General features: G+C 44.5%; 2 protein-coding genes across 5 annotated transcripts in view; both read left to right on the top strand.

The window, feature by feature from the left end:
* Positions 1-6,316, top strand: part of LOC133475450 (uncharacterized) — a 29,585-nt gene extending 23,269 nt beyond the window's left edge. The window contains exons 8-9 of the mRNA XM_061768313.1: positions 5,513-5,624; positions 5,868-6,316. Of these exons, the coding sequence (XP_061624297.1) occupies positions 5,513-5,624; positions 5,868-6,001 (246 nt within the window). The 3' untranslated portion in view covers positions 6,002-6,316. The remainder of the gene's footprint in view (positions 1-5,512; positions 5,625-5,867) is intronic.
* Positions 6,317-6,810: 494 nt separating this feature from the next.
* On the top strand, positions 6,811-15,173 carry gcnt4a (glucosaminyl (N-acetyl) transferase 4a). 4 transcript variants are annotated; one of them, XM_061768316.1, is made up of 5 exons: positions 6,811-6,946; positions 7,165-7,235; positions 8,536-11,682; positions 13,501-13,658; positions 13,740-15,173. In XM_061768316.1, the coding sequence occupies exon 3, from the start codon at positions 8,537-8,539 to the stop codon at positions 9,818-9,820; it is 1,284 nt and encodes a 427-aa protein (XP_061624300.1). In that variant the 5' UTR covers positions 6,811-6,946; positions 7,165-7,235; position 8,536; the 3' UTR covers positions 9,821-11,682; positions 13,501-13,658; positions 13,740-15,173. The 4 variants fall into 4 exon arrangements, with proteins under 4 accessions (XP_061624300.1, XP_061624298.1, XP_061624302.1 ...); XM_061768314.1 differs by having other exon boundaries at positions 13,501-13,628; XM_061768318.1 differs by lacking the exon at positions 7,165-7,235 and having other exon boundaries at positions 13,501-13,628.
* The last annotated feature ends 3,454 nt before the right edge of the window (positions 15,174-18,627 follow it).

The following is an 18,627-nucleotide window of genomic DNA, read 5'->3' on the forward strand; positions in this document are numbered from 1 at the left end:
AGCCTCCGGCACGCCCATGACCCTAGTAAGGATAAGCGGTGTGTAAAGTGGATGGATGAAAGAAAAACATTGTTTAATTGAATAATCATACGCAGTGGAATTGACTTACAAGTTATCATATCACATCTCTTTACAGTATTCCCTTTGCTCACCCATCCCACTGATGGACTAGGGTACATAATGCAAGCAGATGACGTGGCCTTTATAGTGCTGTAGGAAATAGTGTGTGGTTGTCTTCATGGGACTACAGGATACACACTGCAGGGTAGAAATTGCACATGATTTGTAGAGAATGTGACCTGTAACCTACAATTGATTACTGCCTTTCATTCAAAGCTAGAAATTTTCAGTTTAGTATTTGCTGTTGTCACCCATCACTGGCCCTTGATGTTGTCATGACAGCATCATTATAAAACTGTAAATAATTCCTGGGATAGCTGGTGTATATACTTCTTGAGGTCATGCCACAGCATCTCAATCAGGTTGAGGTTAGGACTTTGTCTGGGCCACCCCAAAACATGCATTTCCTTCTTCTGAAGCCATTCTATTTTTGATTTGCTTCTGTGTTTTGTATCATTGTCCTGGTGTAACACCAATCCTAATTTGAGCTTCAGGTATTTGACAGATGGCCTCAAATTCTTCTGGAAAATATCTTCATTAACTTGTGAATTGATTTTTCCATTCACGATAGCAAGTTGTCCGGGCCCTGAGGGAGCAAGGTACACCCCTACCATGATGCTCCCTCCACCATGTTTCACAGCTGGGATAAGGTTTTGATGTGGGTGTGCTGTGCCATTTTTCCTTTCACACATGGCTTTGTGCATTCCGCCCAAACATTTCAACTTTGGTTTCATCTGTCCACAGAATATTTTGCCAGTAGTGCTGTGATACATTCAAGTGCTCTTTACCAAATTTAAAACATGCGGCAATGTTTATTGACACAGCAAAGGCTTCCTTCTTGGTGTTCTCCCAGAAACCCCTTTCTTGTTTAATGTTTTACATATGGTAGATTTGTCAACAGATGTTGGCATGTGCCACTGATTTCTTGGGATGTGGAAAGAAACCGGAGTACCCGGAGAAAAGCCACGTAGGCATAACATGCAAACTCCACACAGGCGAGGCCGGGATTTGAATCTCGGTCCTCAGAACTGTGAGGCAGATGTGCTAAGCAGTCATCCACCGTGCCACCTCCAAACCAACTTTTTCAAGTATTTGGGACGTAATATTGTCTCTATGGTGCCTCAGTAAACGTGAAATATAAATTAATATCGTCCACACATTCCTGAGTTCCAGATGTTTTTCTTCAAAAATTTTAATACTGTGAAGAAATCACCATTTACTTCTCAGTTTTTGTAGAAAAAAAGAGAAAGAAATTAGGGTCACATTAAATAAATCAAAATATCCATCCATTATCAACACCGCTTATCCTGGTTAGGGTCGCTGGAGCCTATCCCAGCTAACTTCGGGGGAAAGGCGGACTACACCCTGAACTGGTCGCCAGTCAGTCCCAGGGCATATATAGACACGGACAACCATTCGCACTCGCATTCACACCGTCACTGAGTGGGAACTGATCCCACGCTGCCCATACCAAAGTCAGGCGAGTGCACCACTACACCATCAGTGCCTCAGTCAAAATATGGTACTTTCAAAACGATACATTGTATGTTAATCTTCAATGGGAATCCCTTTGCTTTAATCACTGCCTCGATGCACCGTGGCATTGAGCCAATCAGCCTGTGGCATTGCCTGGGAGCTATGGAAGCCCAGATTTCGTTGATGCTTGCTCTCAGTTCTTCTTTGTTTTGGGGTCTGGTGCCCCTCATTTTCCTCTTGATAATACCCAGATTCTCAATGGGGTTTAGTTGGCTGGCCAGTCAAGCACTGTGATGTCATGGGAATCAAACCAGGTTTTGGTTCTTCTGGCGGAATGGGCAGGGACTAGGTCCTGCTAGAACATGAAATCTGCATCTCCATACAGTTCCTCAGCAGAAGGAATCATGAAGTCCTCTAAAACATTCTGGTAGACTGTTGCGGTGACCTTGGATTTAAGAAAGCAGTTTACCAACACCTGCACTGGACATTGCACCCCAAATCATGACTCACTGTGGATATTCCACACTGGACCTCAAGCAGCTTGGGTTCTGTTCTTCACCCGTCTTCCTCCAAACCCTTGGACCTTGATTCCTGAATGAAAGGCACACTTTACTTTCATCGGAAAAGAGGATCTTGAACCACTGGCCAACAGTCCAGTCCTCCTTCTCCTTGGCCCAGTTGAGACACTTTTGGTGGTCTTTGAAGCTGTGACGCCCGCCTCATTCCACTCTTTCTGGATCTTTGCTAGATTATTGAATCTTCTCTGATTGATAATCTGCTGAAACCCACAGTCATCTCTTTTGCTGGTGCATCTTCTCGTGCCACATTTTGTCCTTCTCCTAGACTTTCCATTGATATACTTCGACACAGCACTCTGTGAACAGCCAGCCTCCTTAGCTATGAACTTTTGTGGCTTCCCCATCCTATGGAGGGTATCAATGATGGTCTTCTGGCCAGTTGTCAAGTCGGCAGTCTTCCCATATTGAACCCAACTGAGACAATTGAAACAAACTGAAGCAATTTAATGACACCTGGGGAAACCTGTGCAGATTCTTTGAGTTTAGTAGATGATTAGTGTGTGACACTCACTTTAAAACATTTATGGCCTGCAAAATTTGGGCTGATTTCTTCACAGTTTTCTAATTTTTTGAATTCCTGATTTTGTGGGTTTTATGAGCTAGAAGCCCAAATTATGTAAAAATAAACAAATAAATACTTCCATCCATCCATCTTCCGTTCCGCTTCTCCTCACGTGGGTCGCGGGGGTGCCGTAGCCTATCCCAGCTATCTTCAGGCGAAAGGCGAGGTACACCCTGAACTGGTCGCCAGCCAATCGCAGATACAAATAAATACTTGAAATTGTTTAAATTGTGGGCCCTGAATCTATAATTTTTCAAAGTTTAACTTTTTGAATGGAATTATGGAAATAAACAAACTTTTTCATGATATTCAAATTTATGTATATTGTTAATTCATTTTAGTATCTGTATTTATTTTTATCATTGTAGAAACACTTTACATGGGTAGGATCTGTGAATTATTAAAAAAAATATTTGGTTAGTATACAAATATTTTACAAAAAGGTTTATTACATGCATATCATTTATCCATCCTAACCATCCATTTTCTATCCTTCATATCATTTATTTATACAAATATGATATGATAAACAGTGCCACCAGAAAGTATTTACACCCCTTCACTTTTTCCACGTTTTGCTATGTTAGACTTATTCTAAAGCTGATTTGAGTATAGTTTTCTTTTTTTTTTAAATCTACATAAAATATCCCATAATAACAAAGTAAAAACATATTTTCAGACAGTTTCATTACAATAAAATGTATTGAAAATGTAAACATTTAAACATAATAGGTACATAAGTAATCACACCCTTGGCTTAATATTTTGTTGAAGCAACTTTGGCAGCAATCACAGCCTTCAGCCAGTCTTCTTGGGTATGTCTCTCCGAGCTTGGCACACCTGTTTTGGGGCATTTTCTCCCATTCTTCTCTGCAGATCCTCTCAAGATCAGTGAGGTTGGAAGGGCAGCGTCGGTGGACAGCCATTTCTCGGTCTTTCCAGAGATGTTCGATTAGATTCAAGTCGGGGCCACTCAAGGACATTTACAGGCTGCTCCTGAAGCCACTCCTTTGTTATTTTGGCTGTGTGCTTTGGGTTTTTGTCATGTTGGAAGGTGAATCGACGCCCTAATCTGAGTTCCAGAGCAGTCTGGAGCAAGTTCTCATGTAGAATTTTTCTATATTTGACAGCTGTCATCTTATCCTCTATGCAGACTAGTCAACCAGTTCCTGCAGGCAGAAAAACAGCCCCACAGCATGATGCTGCCACCACCATGCTTCACAGTAGGGATGGTGTTAGCCAGGTGATGAGCAGTGCCTCTTCTTCTCCAGATATGACGCTTGCGATGCACGCCCAAAAGTTCTATTTCGGTTGCATCAGACCAGAGAATTGTGTTTCTGCAGGTCTGAGAATCCTTAAGGTGGCAAGCGGGCTGCCATGTGCCTTTTAGTGAGAAGTGGCTTCCATCTGGCCACTCTACCATAAAGGCCTGATTGGTGGAGTGCGTTAGCAATGGCTGACCTTCTGGATGGTTTTCCTATCTCCGCAAGGGAACACTGGAGCTCCGCCTTAGTGACCATACGGTTCTTGTTCACCTCTCTGACCAAGGCCCTTCTTCTCCAGTTACTCAGCTCGGTCAGATGGCCAGATCTAGGAAGGGTCCTGGTGATTCCAAACTTCTTCCATTTCCGAATAATCGAGACCTTCAATGCTGCTGAAATTCTTTTGTATCCTTCCCCAGATTTGTGCCTGCAGACAATTCCTTAGACTTAATTGCTTAGTTTCTTTTCTTTTCTTTAGTTTTTACTTTGTCATTAAGTGATATTTTATGTAGATTTATCGAAAACTATAGTAAAATCAGCTTTAGAATAAATATAGCAAAATGTGGAAAACGTGAAGGGGTGTGAATACTTTATGGTGGCAGTGTAACTGTAAACACGAATGAAGCCTAATCATCGAATAGTGCAATCTTTAGTTGCTCTATTCTGACATCTTGTGGTAAAAGACATTGTAGACGTTTCATTTTATTATTGATCTAATATTCTGCAGGTAAATTCGGCAAGCTCGAGACGTTGCGTCATCAATACTCGCTGTCGCGCGATGACGGTTAGGAAAAGTGGAGTCAAACTCATTTGAAACAGGGCTGTCCTTTCCTATGTTCGTAAGGAAGCACCTTTTCATCTCTCCTTGACCCAATGCCGTATTCCAAAAAAGGTTAGGAGATTGGACTTTCCGAAAAGCGCCCTTGTGAGCGTTTTCTGGTGGCCACAGCAGCTTTAAGCCACACCTACAATCTTTTCTCATTGATTGAATTCCAGGTTGGCTCGCACCCAGCCTTCACCCCAGGTTCACTACCTTTTCCTCCCTGTCCTTCTGTTATGAAAACATAATTGCTTGTATGGTAATAGTTAAACAGACTCTGCTTATTCTTGTGATTTCGATGATCAGACTACATTTGATGACCAATTTATGTAGAAATTTCGAAAATTCCAAAGGTTTCACATACTTTTTCCTCCCACTGTTTACTTTATTAACCCTGTGAAAGAACCGACTCCTTTCAAGACTTAAAACATAAGACTTGAGGAAAAAAGAAATGCTCATTTAGTGTAGCCTCAGTGGTTTTGCCATGTCCTGGGGGTTCTGTAAATCCCAAACCCAACTAGTTGAAAAAAATGTCATTGACAGTACTGTACATTTAATGTTAAAAATGAAGCGTGTTTCGATTCAATCCATTCACATTGTGCTAGTTTACAACAAAAGTTATCCCAAAACACTTCTTACACTGCAGTTATGATTTTTGAATGGGTGTCCCTCTTATTTTTCTCTTATTTGCCAGGGGATGTTCCAAGAAAAAACGTTCTCTCACCTTCACAGGGCCGAATCAAGATACTCTGAGACGGCTGTACAACATTACACCGCAAGTTCTATTCAGGAAACACAGATCCCAGGTCAGTTGTCAGTAACTGCTGACATGTTTCATTCTGACTGCTCCACTCACTTCCTGTCTTTGCCACTTCCTTATGAGCAACTCAAAATGATTAGACTGGTAACTATTAAGCAACCACTGATGTGAAAATGTCAGTATGTCAGTTCTAAATCATGTCTCCCTTCCGGAGGTTAAGTTGACCGTTGCATTATAATTGTCTCTTTTCTTTTAGATAGCGTTCATGGCTATGGTTTGTGTCTTGCAGTGTCAAGAAGCCTGAATCATGTAATGAAAATCAAAACAGTCCATTTGGTGGCTGATGAAGAGCTGATACCAAATGCTATACTCGACAGCTACTGGGAGATGCTCTTACAGCGTAACCCACAATTGGGATGGTAACGTCTCCATTATCGCCAAGGTTTGATTTGAGGCGTCTCAAAAAATATGCAGGAATTCTCATGATTTGTTTCCTCACCTCTACGTGTGAATTTATGTCACTGTTCTTTTCAAGGTTTGACATTTTGTCTGTTTAATGTTTCATGTATTTTGTTATAAGTTCTGTGAGGCAATCGAAAAAAATGACATTTTTGGTCACTTTTCTTTCATGTAGCCAACTAAGGAACCCAAATTATTCGAAACGGAATGATGCACTAATAACTGATTCCATTGCAAATACTGCAACACATGGGCAGAATAAATAAAAACTTAACCTCACTGAATTTTGGATGTAGTTTTTCTTTATTGGTTCTCCTACGTAGGTATTCATAACACTTCGTAGTCTTGCAGTCTATGATGATTACTTGTAGCAGTATAAATAAGAGATGTGTGTACTTAAAGATAATGGAAGGCTTACTGTACTTGAGCAGAGTTAATCATTAAGATACCTGCGTAAAGTTGCACTTGGATTGACACGCGAAATAATCTTTAATAACTCAAAAACTATAGCAGCACAAACGAACAATGTAATGTTAGAAACCAACATAACCAACTGAGACCATTTTCCCAGAGTTTTCCGTGTGGTGAGGGGCCAACTTTACGCTGGTTGAGAAAGATAGAAAGAGTGTGATGAATGTGTCGTAATAGTGTGGGACACAGTTCTCTGGTTGTGAGGGCCAGTGGGCGGACTTTTGCCAGGACTCCTTTCCAACCTACCCCCATTCCCCGCCCCCCCCTCGCACCCCACTCCACTCCGCCCTAAACAGCTTCCAGTCCACGATGGAGCTGCAGACATAGCAGACAGGACACACAGTCGCCCTGTTCTGTCGAAACTTTCTTCACACATGGGGAACTTTGCCTGCTGGTTCGCCTCCCAGTGTGGTGTCACACCAACAGACATCTTTCAAGGTAACAGTACAAGACTCACTCTGTTATCCAATATTTTACAAATGTCTCTGTCTGGCACTGAGACTTATCATGTGACACGTTCGTCCATTCAAGTTCATTATGTTGGTCCCAACCGAGAAATCCCTGTCTATTTTGGATTTCCTATTTGAATGAATTTAAGTTTGATTTACTGATGGATCCATTCAATTTCGTTTCATGATTCTGTTGTGTCGTTAAAGGTTGTACAGCTGCAGCCATACTTGTTGAAGGCGTTTGGATAGCACTATCCAGGACATCTTTACAGAGCAAGGCTCGTCTACTCTTTTTCTTTATATACAGTATACACTGTAGATAGATAGATAGATAGATAGATAGATAGATAGATAGATAGATAGATAGATAGATAGATAGACAGACAGACAGACAGACAGACAGACAGACAGACAGACAGACAGACAGGCAGGCAGGCAGACAGACAGACAGACAGATAGACAGATAGAGCCACTATTCACCCCATGAGGAAAAAATATATATATATATATATATATAGTGTAAAAAATAAAGAAGCATGATAAATATTGCACATTTTCATTTTATATATTCAGTTTTAGGTGCTGAAAAAGCAGAGTGCAGGGAAAAAATAGTACTAGCTTCAAAGGTTGACACTACTCCTTTTGACATTCACTAAGTAAAAAGTGACTATATATATATATATATATATATATATATGGTGGCTGGTGAGGCCAGCCATGAAGTACGGATTAGAGAGAGTGGCACTGAAGAGACGACAGGAAGCAGAGCTGGAGGTGGCGGAAATGAAAATGTTGAGGTTCGCTCTCGGAATGACCAGGTTGGATAAAATTAGAAAGGAGCTCATCAGAGGGACAGCCAAGGTTTGATGTTTTGGAGACAAAGTTAGAGAGAGCAGACTTTGATGGTTTGGACACGTCCAGAGGTGATGAGGATGGAGCTGCCAGGCAAGAGAGCTAGAGGAAGACCAAGGAGAAGGTTGATGGATGTCGTGAGGGAAGACATGAGGGCAGTTGGTGTTGGAGAGGAGGATGCAGGAGATAGGCTTACATGGAAAAGAATGACACCTAACAAGTCAAAAGGAAAAGAAGAAGTATATATCTATGTAGACAAAATATTAAAGCTCTCAAAGTTAAAGCGATAACTAACCAAAAATGACTGCATTAATCATGTATTAACTCAGATTAATCACACTATTTATTTTGACCACACACGCTCCATTAATTTAACTGTGAATGGATATCTGAAATCCGATGCATTGAGGCCAGTGCTTCCGCCAGTGCAAAGATAAGTGACTTTTCAAGAAACGTAGGTCATTTGGATATAGTGCAACGCTCTTTTCATCGAAGCACAACAAATTTTAAATACAATCTCAAATCAAAATGTGGCACTATGTGTTGTATATTTGGCATCAAATTCAAAAGTGTGATTAATCTGATTTTAAAAATTGCTAATATATGTATATCACAACACCAATGTAAATTGGCTTTTAGTGTATTGTATGTCAGTGACTGTGATCGTCACTTTATCCACTCAAATGCTTATCTTTTTGTCTTTTTTTTTTTTTTTACCTTTTCTAGAATGAAAATAAGATGTGGCTGCTACATACATAGATTGAGACACAGGTGCTTCCTGTTTCTTCTGTGTCTGGTGGCTGTGTGTTTGCTCAAGCTGGTCTACCTCAAAGTAACGGTGAGGGAGGCTGCCTATATTGACCCTTATGGACTCACTGACAGGCTATCTGGAGTTCACAACCACACGTATGATGTCAACTGCACCGCTATCTACGAGCTTGACCCGGTGGAAATAGGCAAAGCTCTTGAGATTAAACAAAAAGCCATTGTTGCCGTGGTTGATGAGAGCACTGTGAGTCTAACCTCGGACTGTCCATCATTTATGAAAACAAGACGTTATGATGGTGTTCTGATATCAGAGGTTGAGCGCAACTTTCCGCTGGCTTACTCCCTGGTGGTGCATAAAAATGCACCCATGGTGGAGCGTATTCTTCACGCCATCTATGCACCTCATAACATCTACTGCATTCACTATGACCAAAAGTCTTCTCCAGCATTTATTAGGGCCATGGAGAACCTCGCTCAGTGTGTGCCTAATGTGTTTGTTGCCTCAAAACTGGAGTCTGTTAAATACGCCCATATCAGCAGACTTAATGCCGATCTCAACTGCCTCTCTGACCTGCTGAGGTCAGAGGTCAAATGGGAGTATGTGATCAATCTCTGTGGCCAAGACTTTCCTCTCAAGTCCAACTATGAACTAGTGAGGGAACTCAGGAAGCTGAGTGGCAGTAACATGCTTGAGTCAAGTCGCCCCAGTGAACTGAAGAAACAACGCTTCAGCTTTCATCACGAGCTAAAGAATGTGCCGTATGAGTACCAGCGTATTCCTGTGAAAACTACTTTGGCCAAGGATCTTCCTCCACATGGAATCATGGTGTTCATTGGGAGTGCATACTTTGTCCTGTCGCGGGAGTTCGTGAATTACATAAGCAGCAATGGAGTGGTGAAGGACTTTTTGGCATGGTCAGCAGACACTTACTCACCTGATGAACACTTCTGGGCCACCCTTGTCAGGATGCCAGGCGTCCCAGGACACATTTCTAGGTCAGAACCAGATGTTACCGACTTAAAGAGTAAGACGCGACTTGTTAAATGGAACTATTTAGAAGGGAATTTGTATCCACCCTGCACAGGTACACACATGAGAAGTGTCTGCATCTATGGAGCTGCAGAACTTCGTTGGCTCCTCAACGATGGTCATTGGTTTGCTAACAAATTTGACCCCAAAGTTGACCCAGTCTTGATCAAGTGTTTGGAGGAGAAGCTGATTGAACTGCGGCACTATGTGTAAAGATTAAACTAACCTATAATTAACTGAACTTGAAAGCTTTGGTGAAAATGTGCCTTTTGATTTTTAAAACTACTGTCACTATAAATGTTCTTGTCATCTTTGATACATTATCACAAAATTGAAGTTTCTAATGCAACTTTCTGTATGTAGTGCTGCCCCCCTTTTTGGCAATAAAAACCACACAATAAGTCACATCCAGGTAACATACTGCAACTTTAGTCTCTGAAAGACAAAAAAAAAAGGTCCTTACCCTATTCATGATCTATTGGTTCATGCGTATTGTGTGTGGCAGTGATGTGTCTGTAGCCAATCTGAACATGGGACCATTCATTTTGATTTTCTATACATGGAAGATTTCCCTGTCTAAAATCCAAGGGCCTTGCACAGGAAAGGAAAACTGACGTACTGAATCCCAGTCCAACGCCTGCATGACCTCGACCCCGCACCAGCCCCCCAACAAACCCTGAGTATGTGTATGTGCCCGGATGTGACGAGTGAAACAATATTTACAGTGAATGGTGTGAGTGTGTGCTAAGGTAAGTTATTAAGAGGGATGGCTCCTGCGGGCCGGGCCCATCCGAGGGGGACAACCATAGGCAGAGAGGACCGCCACACCCAGCCACGCAGTACCGCACCCCGAAACCCCCACCCCCTCCTCCCAGCCTGTGCCCGCTACCTGCCCCGGAAAAGTGCAGGAGGTGGATCCACCCCCAGACCAGGCTGCAACAAAACCCCACAGGAGGTGCCATGGTCAGCAGGGAACGCCCTGCCCCCCTGCAAGAAGAGGCGGAGGTGAGCGAAGCCGGAAGCAAGGACCAGAGAGAAGAGGAGGAAGCAAGTCCGAGGAGCGACAGGGGACCCCACCGCCCCCCACCAGCAGCCGGAACGGGTAATCAAGGCGGACGGCAGTTGGCACCACCACAGCACCCACGGAAGAAGAGCGTGTCCACCACCGGTTCACACTGGGAGGCCCGCCCAGTTATTCGTCCTCTCCCTCGGCCAGGGAGGAGTAAAGAAAATCCCGCCCCCACAGACGCTGGCAACGCAACCACAGGGTCAAGTGATCCCCAATCCATGCATGTGTCCTTTCATTGTGCAAATCAGTCTTAAGTGTGAGAAAAAGTAAATAAATAAATGAGTGTAGTGCATTAAAATTGGAAAAACTGGTAGGGGTGAGGCAAGTCGGTCGACACCCCCACCCACGCCAACTAGCTCCCCAAAGGATGTGAAAATGTATGGTGGTGCATTAAAAGTCCGCGGGGGGAAAGCTTGGCGGGCCAGAAAGCCTGCTGAAATGCCGGGACACCTGGCCGAGCGTCTTCCCCAGCCCGACCCTGCCCTCCCACCACAGACGGGTGTATGATGCATTAAAACTGGAGGACAGGCAGAGCAGTGAAGGGGGGCGACCAGACCGGAAACAAACACTGATGTGCCAGCATTTAACAGTATTGTTGTTGTTTTTTTTTTTGCGATAGCTAGAATTACAAGTATTGGTTGAGCGTGTTTATTTGGAAGATCTATACCTCTTAATCATCCAGCAGACAAAGATTTGGAGAAATCGGAATCCTACAGTTCAAAACTGAGGAAAGTTTCTGTGTGACTAGTGACCAGAAGCGCTGTACGGGTGTATATTGTCAAAGAGCATGCAAATAAGTGTCTGGAGCGTTTTCAGTACAATTAGAGCATATGTTTGATTTTGAATAGCCCATTTTATGCATACTATATTGTGTAACGTGTGATCTATGGAGTCCTTTGAAGCTGCAAATGACTGTTTTTGTCATTGAGAAAGTGTTTCTACAGATTTGTGGCCAGTAATCAATCTCAAGTAGACACCGAGAGGTCTTTTTCCCATTTTGCGATTGGTAAGTGTATTAAATTAGTACTTGAGATGAATTTGTATACTTTTGAAAGGATTTTTTGTTTTGTTTTGTGGGAGTAGTTCTACTATTTTCTGAACTAAAACTTGTACTTCTGAAGTATTTGCGTGTGTTGAGAATCTTTTTAGGATTGTGGCTGGACTCCTGGGCCCGACCCCGCCTCTCGATTGGGTAGGGTGGGTTCCTCGGCCCCTGCGGTGCAGGCACAGCAATTACTGGTTACTGTGCATGGGAGATGGTGTGAATTCACTTCGATGTGTCCGCAGACACACACATTTAATCACTGGGTGTGGGGCCACTAACTCATTGCGACAAATAACTTAGAACTATGCAAATTTTTGGGGTATCCCCTCTCTCAGAACTCTCATCCTACACTTATTTATAATTTACATAGCCACTCCCACCACACTCCAGTTGTAAAGCCAGGTCCACGACCACTGTCCTTCATGGTTCCCCTCCTATCCCTGTCCTGTCCAGTCCTGTCCTACATTGTTCTGTCCTTCCCTCAACAGGGTGTACCACTACTGACCCATACAACACTCGAATCCAATGTGTCATTGTACTAGTGATATCATGCTTCTCCTCACTAGGGTCGCGGGCGTGCTGGAGCCTATCCCAGCTGTCATCGGGCAGGAGGCGGGGTACACCCTGAACTGGTTTCCGGCGAATCGCAGGGCACATAGAAACAAACATCCATTCGCACTCACAGTCATGCCTACGGGCAATTTAGAGTCTCCAATTATGCATGTTTTTGGGATGTGGGAGGAAACCGGAGTGCCCGGAGAAAACCCACGCAGGCACGGGGAGAACATGCAAAATCCACACAGGCGGGGCCGGGGATTGAACCCGGGTCCTCAGAACTGTGAGGCTGACGCTCTAACCAGTCGCCCACCGTGCCGCCCAGCTAAATACCGTTAGCTATATTGCTAACATTAGCTACCATACTTTTTTTTTTTTTTTTGTCTGTTATGTCAAGCAGAATGGAAAATCTGTATCCCTTTTATGCCGTAACAGTTTTACTGTGTCACAGTGGAGTTTTTAAGCTTCCGCTGTGGTTTCTTAGTATTATCATTGAGGTTTATTGAGAATCATTGATCACTCGAACAGAACAAAGTTTCTCGAAGGGAGAGAGAAACAAAGACAAAAGACAAAGCACTAATTGTAAACAGGATGAGAGAAGTAAATCATTACATTATCTAGAGCAATGAAACATTAAATATGAGTGTTGCATGGGCCTGTAGTGCTACACCCTGGGAGGGAAGGACAGGACAAGATAGAACGGGACAAGGATAGGAGAAGAAGCATGCAGGACAAGGGTCGTGAACCCGGCTGTACAACTGAAGTGTGGTGGGATTAATTATGTAAATTATAAAAATCTACAGGACGAGAGTATAAGTGAGGGGATACACAAGCGATTTGCATATTCATGAGTTATTTGTCGCAGTAAGTGCGTGACCCCACACCCAGTGCCCGGTTGGTGCCTGCGGATACATGCAAATTAATTGACACCGTTTTACATGCACAAAGACTGACAGAAGTGTCCTGTAATTGCTGCGGCCACACAGCGGAGGCTGAGGACCCCACCCAATCAGTCGAGGGGCGGGATCAGGCCCATGGGTCTTCCCCAGTCGGCTTCTTCTGCTGTGAGAATTAGCAAACGGTCCACTATGTATCCAAAAAATTCATAGTGAATGGTCCCGGCTTCAAGCCTCGGTTTGTTTGAACAGTTTTCATTGGTCAACTAAGACCTCCATCAACATACCGTCAAGTAATATCATATCTCTTTCTTTTTGTGTCCCACAGTCTTGATTTAGAATTTCTCCAGATGGAACATCTGAGGATGACGATGCATTCAATGTCCCTGGAGTGATAAAGTGGTTGACTGGACAGGAACAGCAGCATGCATCTTCTAAATGCAGACGGACAAACTTGTAGGATAACTGTCTACTTTGACCATAAATGTAACAATACATTGTGTTTATATATATATATATATATACATATATATGTGTATATATATGTATATATACTGTAATTCCCAGGAACTTGAAGGTCTCGACGGTTGACACAAGGCAGCTGGGCAACGTGAGGGGCAGCTGTGGCGAAGGATGCCTCCTGAAGTCCACGATCATCTCTACAGTCTTGAGCGTGTTGACACGTCAACACAGCTCCAGCCGCTCCGCTTCCTGTCGATATGCAGACTCGTCACCGTCCTTGATGAGGCCGATGACAGTGGTGTCATCTGCAAACTTCAGGAGTTTTACAGCCGGGTGCGTTGAGGTGCAGTCATTCCTGTAGAGAGAGAAGAGCAGTGGAGAGAGGACACAACCTTGGGGCGCCCCAGTGCTGATGCTGCGTGTGGATGAGGTGGCCTCCCCCAGCCTCTACGTGAACTAGTTCAAAGTTCAGTTCACCATTCCAAAAGTGAACAAGTTTAGTTCATAGTTCAGAATTGAAAATTTTGAACTGAGTTCACCATTCCAAAAATGAACTAGTTCAGTTCCATATTATGATAATGTGATCCTACAGAGTTTTAACTAAAGCATTCTGATCAATTTTTATTATGTACCGTATTACAAAAGAACCACCAAAGAACACAATCGATCCCACATTGAATCGGTTGCCAAATGCAGCATTTATCTGCCGACATATGAAGGCTGCTATATAGTGTGTTCAGATGGGTCTGGTTGAGAAAATCCAGGCTTTCAATATAGGCAAAAATGACACCGCAGAATATGTAGTAGTTCAGTGAGGAAATGTCATTGCCACCTGCTGGTTACATGTCAGGCCATGACAGGCTGATGTGTCCAAAATGTGGGGGAGCTCAAATCTGGCTGAAAATCAAATATTTCATCAGAAAACAAGCCTAAAATTACAACTGTGAATTTTTTTCTGCAGACATTATTTGTAAATCCAGGACTATGGAATAAGTGCCAATGTTCACAAGATTAGCTAGGTCCTTTAAGTGCGATGTACTGTAAAAGAACTGTGATGTACTGTAATTGTCATCTGTGTATTTGGACCCAAAAAATGTCAAAAAACTTTCATTAAGAAATTGTTGGGAAATATTTTTAATATGGCGGTACGGTGATCAACTGGTTAGCACATCTGCCTCACAGTTCTGAGGACTGGGTTTCAAATCCCGGCCCGCCTGTGTGGAGTTTGCATGTTCTGCCCGTGCCTTTGTGGGTTTTCTCCAGGTACTCCGGTTTCCTCCCACATCCCAAAAACATGCATGGTAGGTTGATTGAAGATTCTAAATTGCCCATAGGTGTTAATGTGAATGCGAATGGTTGTTTGCTTATATGTGCCCTGCGATTGGCTGGTGACCACTTCAGGGTGTACCCCGCCTCTCGCCCAAAGATAGTTGGGATAGGCACCAGAACGCCCACGACCCGAGTGAGGAAAAGCGGTCAGAAAATGGGTGGATGCGTAGTTTTAATTGTGGAAAAAATAAAAGACAATTTGTTTCCTTTAATGGGTCTCTATAGGTATATGAACAGTAAAATATTATTAGAAACTATGGTTGCCACCGGCGCCGCCCTCTGGAACCAGGCCTGGAGGTGGGGCTTGAAGGCGAGCGCCCGGTGGCCGGGCCTGGACCCATGGGGCCCGGCCGGGCACAGCCGGAAAGGGTAACGTGGGTCCCCCTTCCCATGGGCTCACCACCTGTGGGAGGGGCCATAGGGGTCGGGTGCAGTGTGGGCGGTTGCCGAAGGCGGAGACCCTGGCGAGCCGATCCCCGGCTACAGAAACTGGCTCTAGGGACAGGGAATGTCACCTCTCTGGCAGAAGTTCTGACTAGATATAGTCGGGCTCACCTCTACACATGGCTTAGGCTCTGATACCAGTCCTCTTGAGAGGGGTTGGACTCTCTTCCACCCTGGAGTTGCCCACGCAGAAAGGCGCCGAGCATCTGTCTGTATACTTATTGCCCCCCGGCTCGGCGCCTGTACATTGGGGTTCACCCTGGTGGATGAGAGGGTAGCCTCCCTCCGCCTTCAGGAGGGGGGACGAGTCCTGACTGTTGTTTGTGCCTAAGCACCAAACAGCATTTCAGAGTACCCACCCTTTCTGGAATCTGGAGGGGGTTCTGGAGAGTGCTTGCACTGGGGGACTTCAATGCTCACGTGGGCAATGACAGTGAGACCTCGAAAGGCGTGATTGGGAGGATGCCCCCCCTAACAAAACCCAATTCGTGTTCTGTTATTGGACGTCTGAGCTCACCACAGATTGTGCATAACAAACAACATGTTCAAGCATAAGGGTGTCCACAGGTGCACTTGGCACCAGGACACCCTAGGTCACAGTTCAATGATCGACTTTGTGGTCGTGTCATCGGACTTAGGGCCGCATGTCTTGGACAGTCGAGTGAAGAGAGGTGCGGAGCTGTCAACTGATCACCACCTGGTGGTGAGTTGACTCAGATGGTGGGGGAAGATGCCGGTCCAAAGTGGCAGGCCCAAACATATTGTGAGGGTCTGCTCGGAATGTCTGGCAGAATCCCCTGTCAGAAGGAGTTTCAACTCCCACCTCCGGCAGAACTTCACCCATGTCTCGGGGGGAGGCGGGGGACATTGAGTCCGACCGGAGCTGTGGCTGTAAGGTAGCCTGTCATAGCGGCAATCCCTGAACCCGTTGGTGGACACCAGCGGTGAGGGATGCCGTCAAGCTGAAGAAGGAGTCCTTTTTGGCCTGTGGGACTCCTGAGGCAGATGATGGGTACCGGTTGGCCAAGGGGAATGCAGCTTTGTTGGTCGCTGAGGAAAAACTCGGACGTGGGAGGAGAAGCCATGGAGAACAATTTCCAAACGGCTTTGAGGAAATTCTGGTCCATCAACCGGCATCTCAGGAGGGGGAAGCAGTGCACCATCAACACTGTGTATCGTGAGGATGGGGCACTACTGACCTCGACTCTGGATTGGCAGACTGGTGTGGTGGTCCCCCTTTTAAAAAGGAGGACCGTATGGTGTGTTCCAACTACAGGGGGATCACACTCCTCAACCTCCCTGGTAAGGTCTATTCAGGGATGCTGGAAAGGAGGGTCCATTGAGAAGTCGAATCTCAGATTCAGGAGGAGCAGTGTGGTTTTCATCCCACCCGTGGAACAGTAGACCAGCTCTACATCCTCGAGGGTGCATTGGAGTTCGCCCGACCAGTCTACGTGTGTTTTGTGGACTTGGAGAAGGCGTTCGACCATGTCCCTATTTTTTTCTATTTTATTGAGGTGACATAGCTAAATAGATGGTGCACCATAAGCTTGCAGATGACTGTAGACGTGATTTATTAGCTGGAAAATGCAACAGGGACATGAGACTGAAGCCTTACACAGTTCCTCTACAAATTTGAGAACAATAAATCATATCTATGGTCATCTGGAGGCTTCTATATTTATTTATTTATTTATTTATTCAAAAAGACAGGTTTTTCTAATTTGTCTTGGCATTAAGGCGATTACATTTTTCTTTTTGCACGTTCTCCAGCTTTCGAGAATATCCGCTCACATGCCTTTTATGGACTTTTTACAGACCATGTGCTATGATCCATCCATCCATTTTCTTTACCGCTTATCCTTACTCGGGTCACGGGCTGCTGGAGCCTATCCCAGCTATCTTCAGCCGTCACGTGTAAAATGTGTCAACCTTTGAACATTATAATGTATGTAGTTCATGCGATCTATATTTTTGTTGGGGGGTTATCCATACGAAAATAGAATCGAAACCTGCTGCAATTTGGGCAACTAATTTATACTTCGTGGGACTCCAATGGCGTCGATTTAGACAGGACTCCCAGCCGTGGGGTCCACAGTCCTTTTCCTCCTCATGAGGGTGGGCAGCAGGATGGACAACTATTTTGCAATGTCCAGGTCCGACACACTGTACATCTGTATGGGCGAGAGAAGAGAGACCAAAGCACACCTCCCCGCCTCCTTGGCTGCTAGGTCAGCGCTGGCATTACCATGTGCTTCAAATGTGTCAGCTTTGGAATGAATGAGACTGCATGAGGTAATTTTACAGATTCTGCCAATTCGAGGAGCAATTTGTGGTGTTTCACTAGTGTGCCTGTAAAATCAGTTCTTTGCCATGCAGCCATGTCTACAAGCAGTGCCCTGCAGACATAGGCCGAGTCTGTGTATCTGTTTACAGTCTTACTTTCCGCTACTTGACATGCCCGGTGGACCGCATGGAGTTCCGCAGACTGGACTGAGTGTGGTGGTGGTAGTTTTTCTGCTTCAAAGATTGAAAACACATTCTCTTCTCCTATATTTGGTGTCGTGATCGCATATGACGCGACTCCATCTCCCGTCTTTCGGTCAAACAATGGCATGTCTGGGTTTTCCTGTGGTGTGCTATATACGCTGATTGTTCATGCCAATTGTTCTTCCAAGACTATTTCGCAATTGTGTACCGTGTCATCATGGTCCCCTAGTAAGCCTGCTACGTTAGCTTGTGTATTGGTTGGGAATTGTAGGTTAGTTTGTCTTAACATCTGTGAGTTTTAGATGTCTTTTGGGTGAGAGTGTGAATCTTTTGCTGTTCAGGAATGATGTCACTGCATGGTTGGTATGTATGTGTATGTCGCCACCTGTTGTTATGTGTCAGTCAGGGCTTTCGCACTTGCTGACACTTGTGCATATGTTCTGGCCTTTTTCAGCAGGCTCAACAAGATCCAGATTTGTAACAAAGGATTTTCCTTCCAGCACAGTACTCAACATACATTATTTTCAGACACATCAAGGTGAAAAGGACTCCTAAAGTCCTCCTCAGGTGTGTCCCGTAATGGCCCATCGCTCAGTTACAGCAGACCGCCATTCATTTCCATATTCCTCGATTATATGTGATTTGACTTCTTGCATTAAGTAATTATATGAGCAGTGCGCGGGGTCGTGTGGTGGCGTGTATGACCGGAGATTAAGAATCCATGGTAGCC

The sequence above is a fragment of the Phyllopteryx taeniolatus genome, chromosome 3 (genome assembly GCF_024500385.1).
Source record: "Phyllopteryx taeniolatus isolate TA_2022b chromosome 3, UOR_Ptae_1.2, whole genome shotgun sequence".
Classification (NCBI taxonomy): domain Eukaryota; kingdom Metazoa; phylum Chordata; class Actinopteri; order Syngnathiformes; family Syngnathidae; genus Phyllopteryx; species Phyllopteryx taeniolatus.

Coding starts and splice junctions, on each gene's coding strand:
- gcnt4a (XM_061768316.1), top strand. CDS start 8,537: ATGAAAATAAGATGTGGCTGCTACATACATAGATTGAGACACAGGTGC.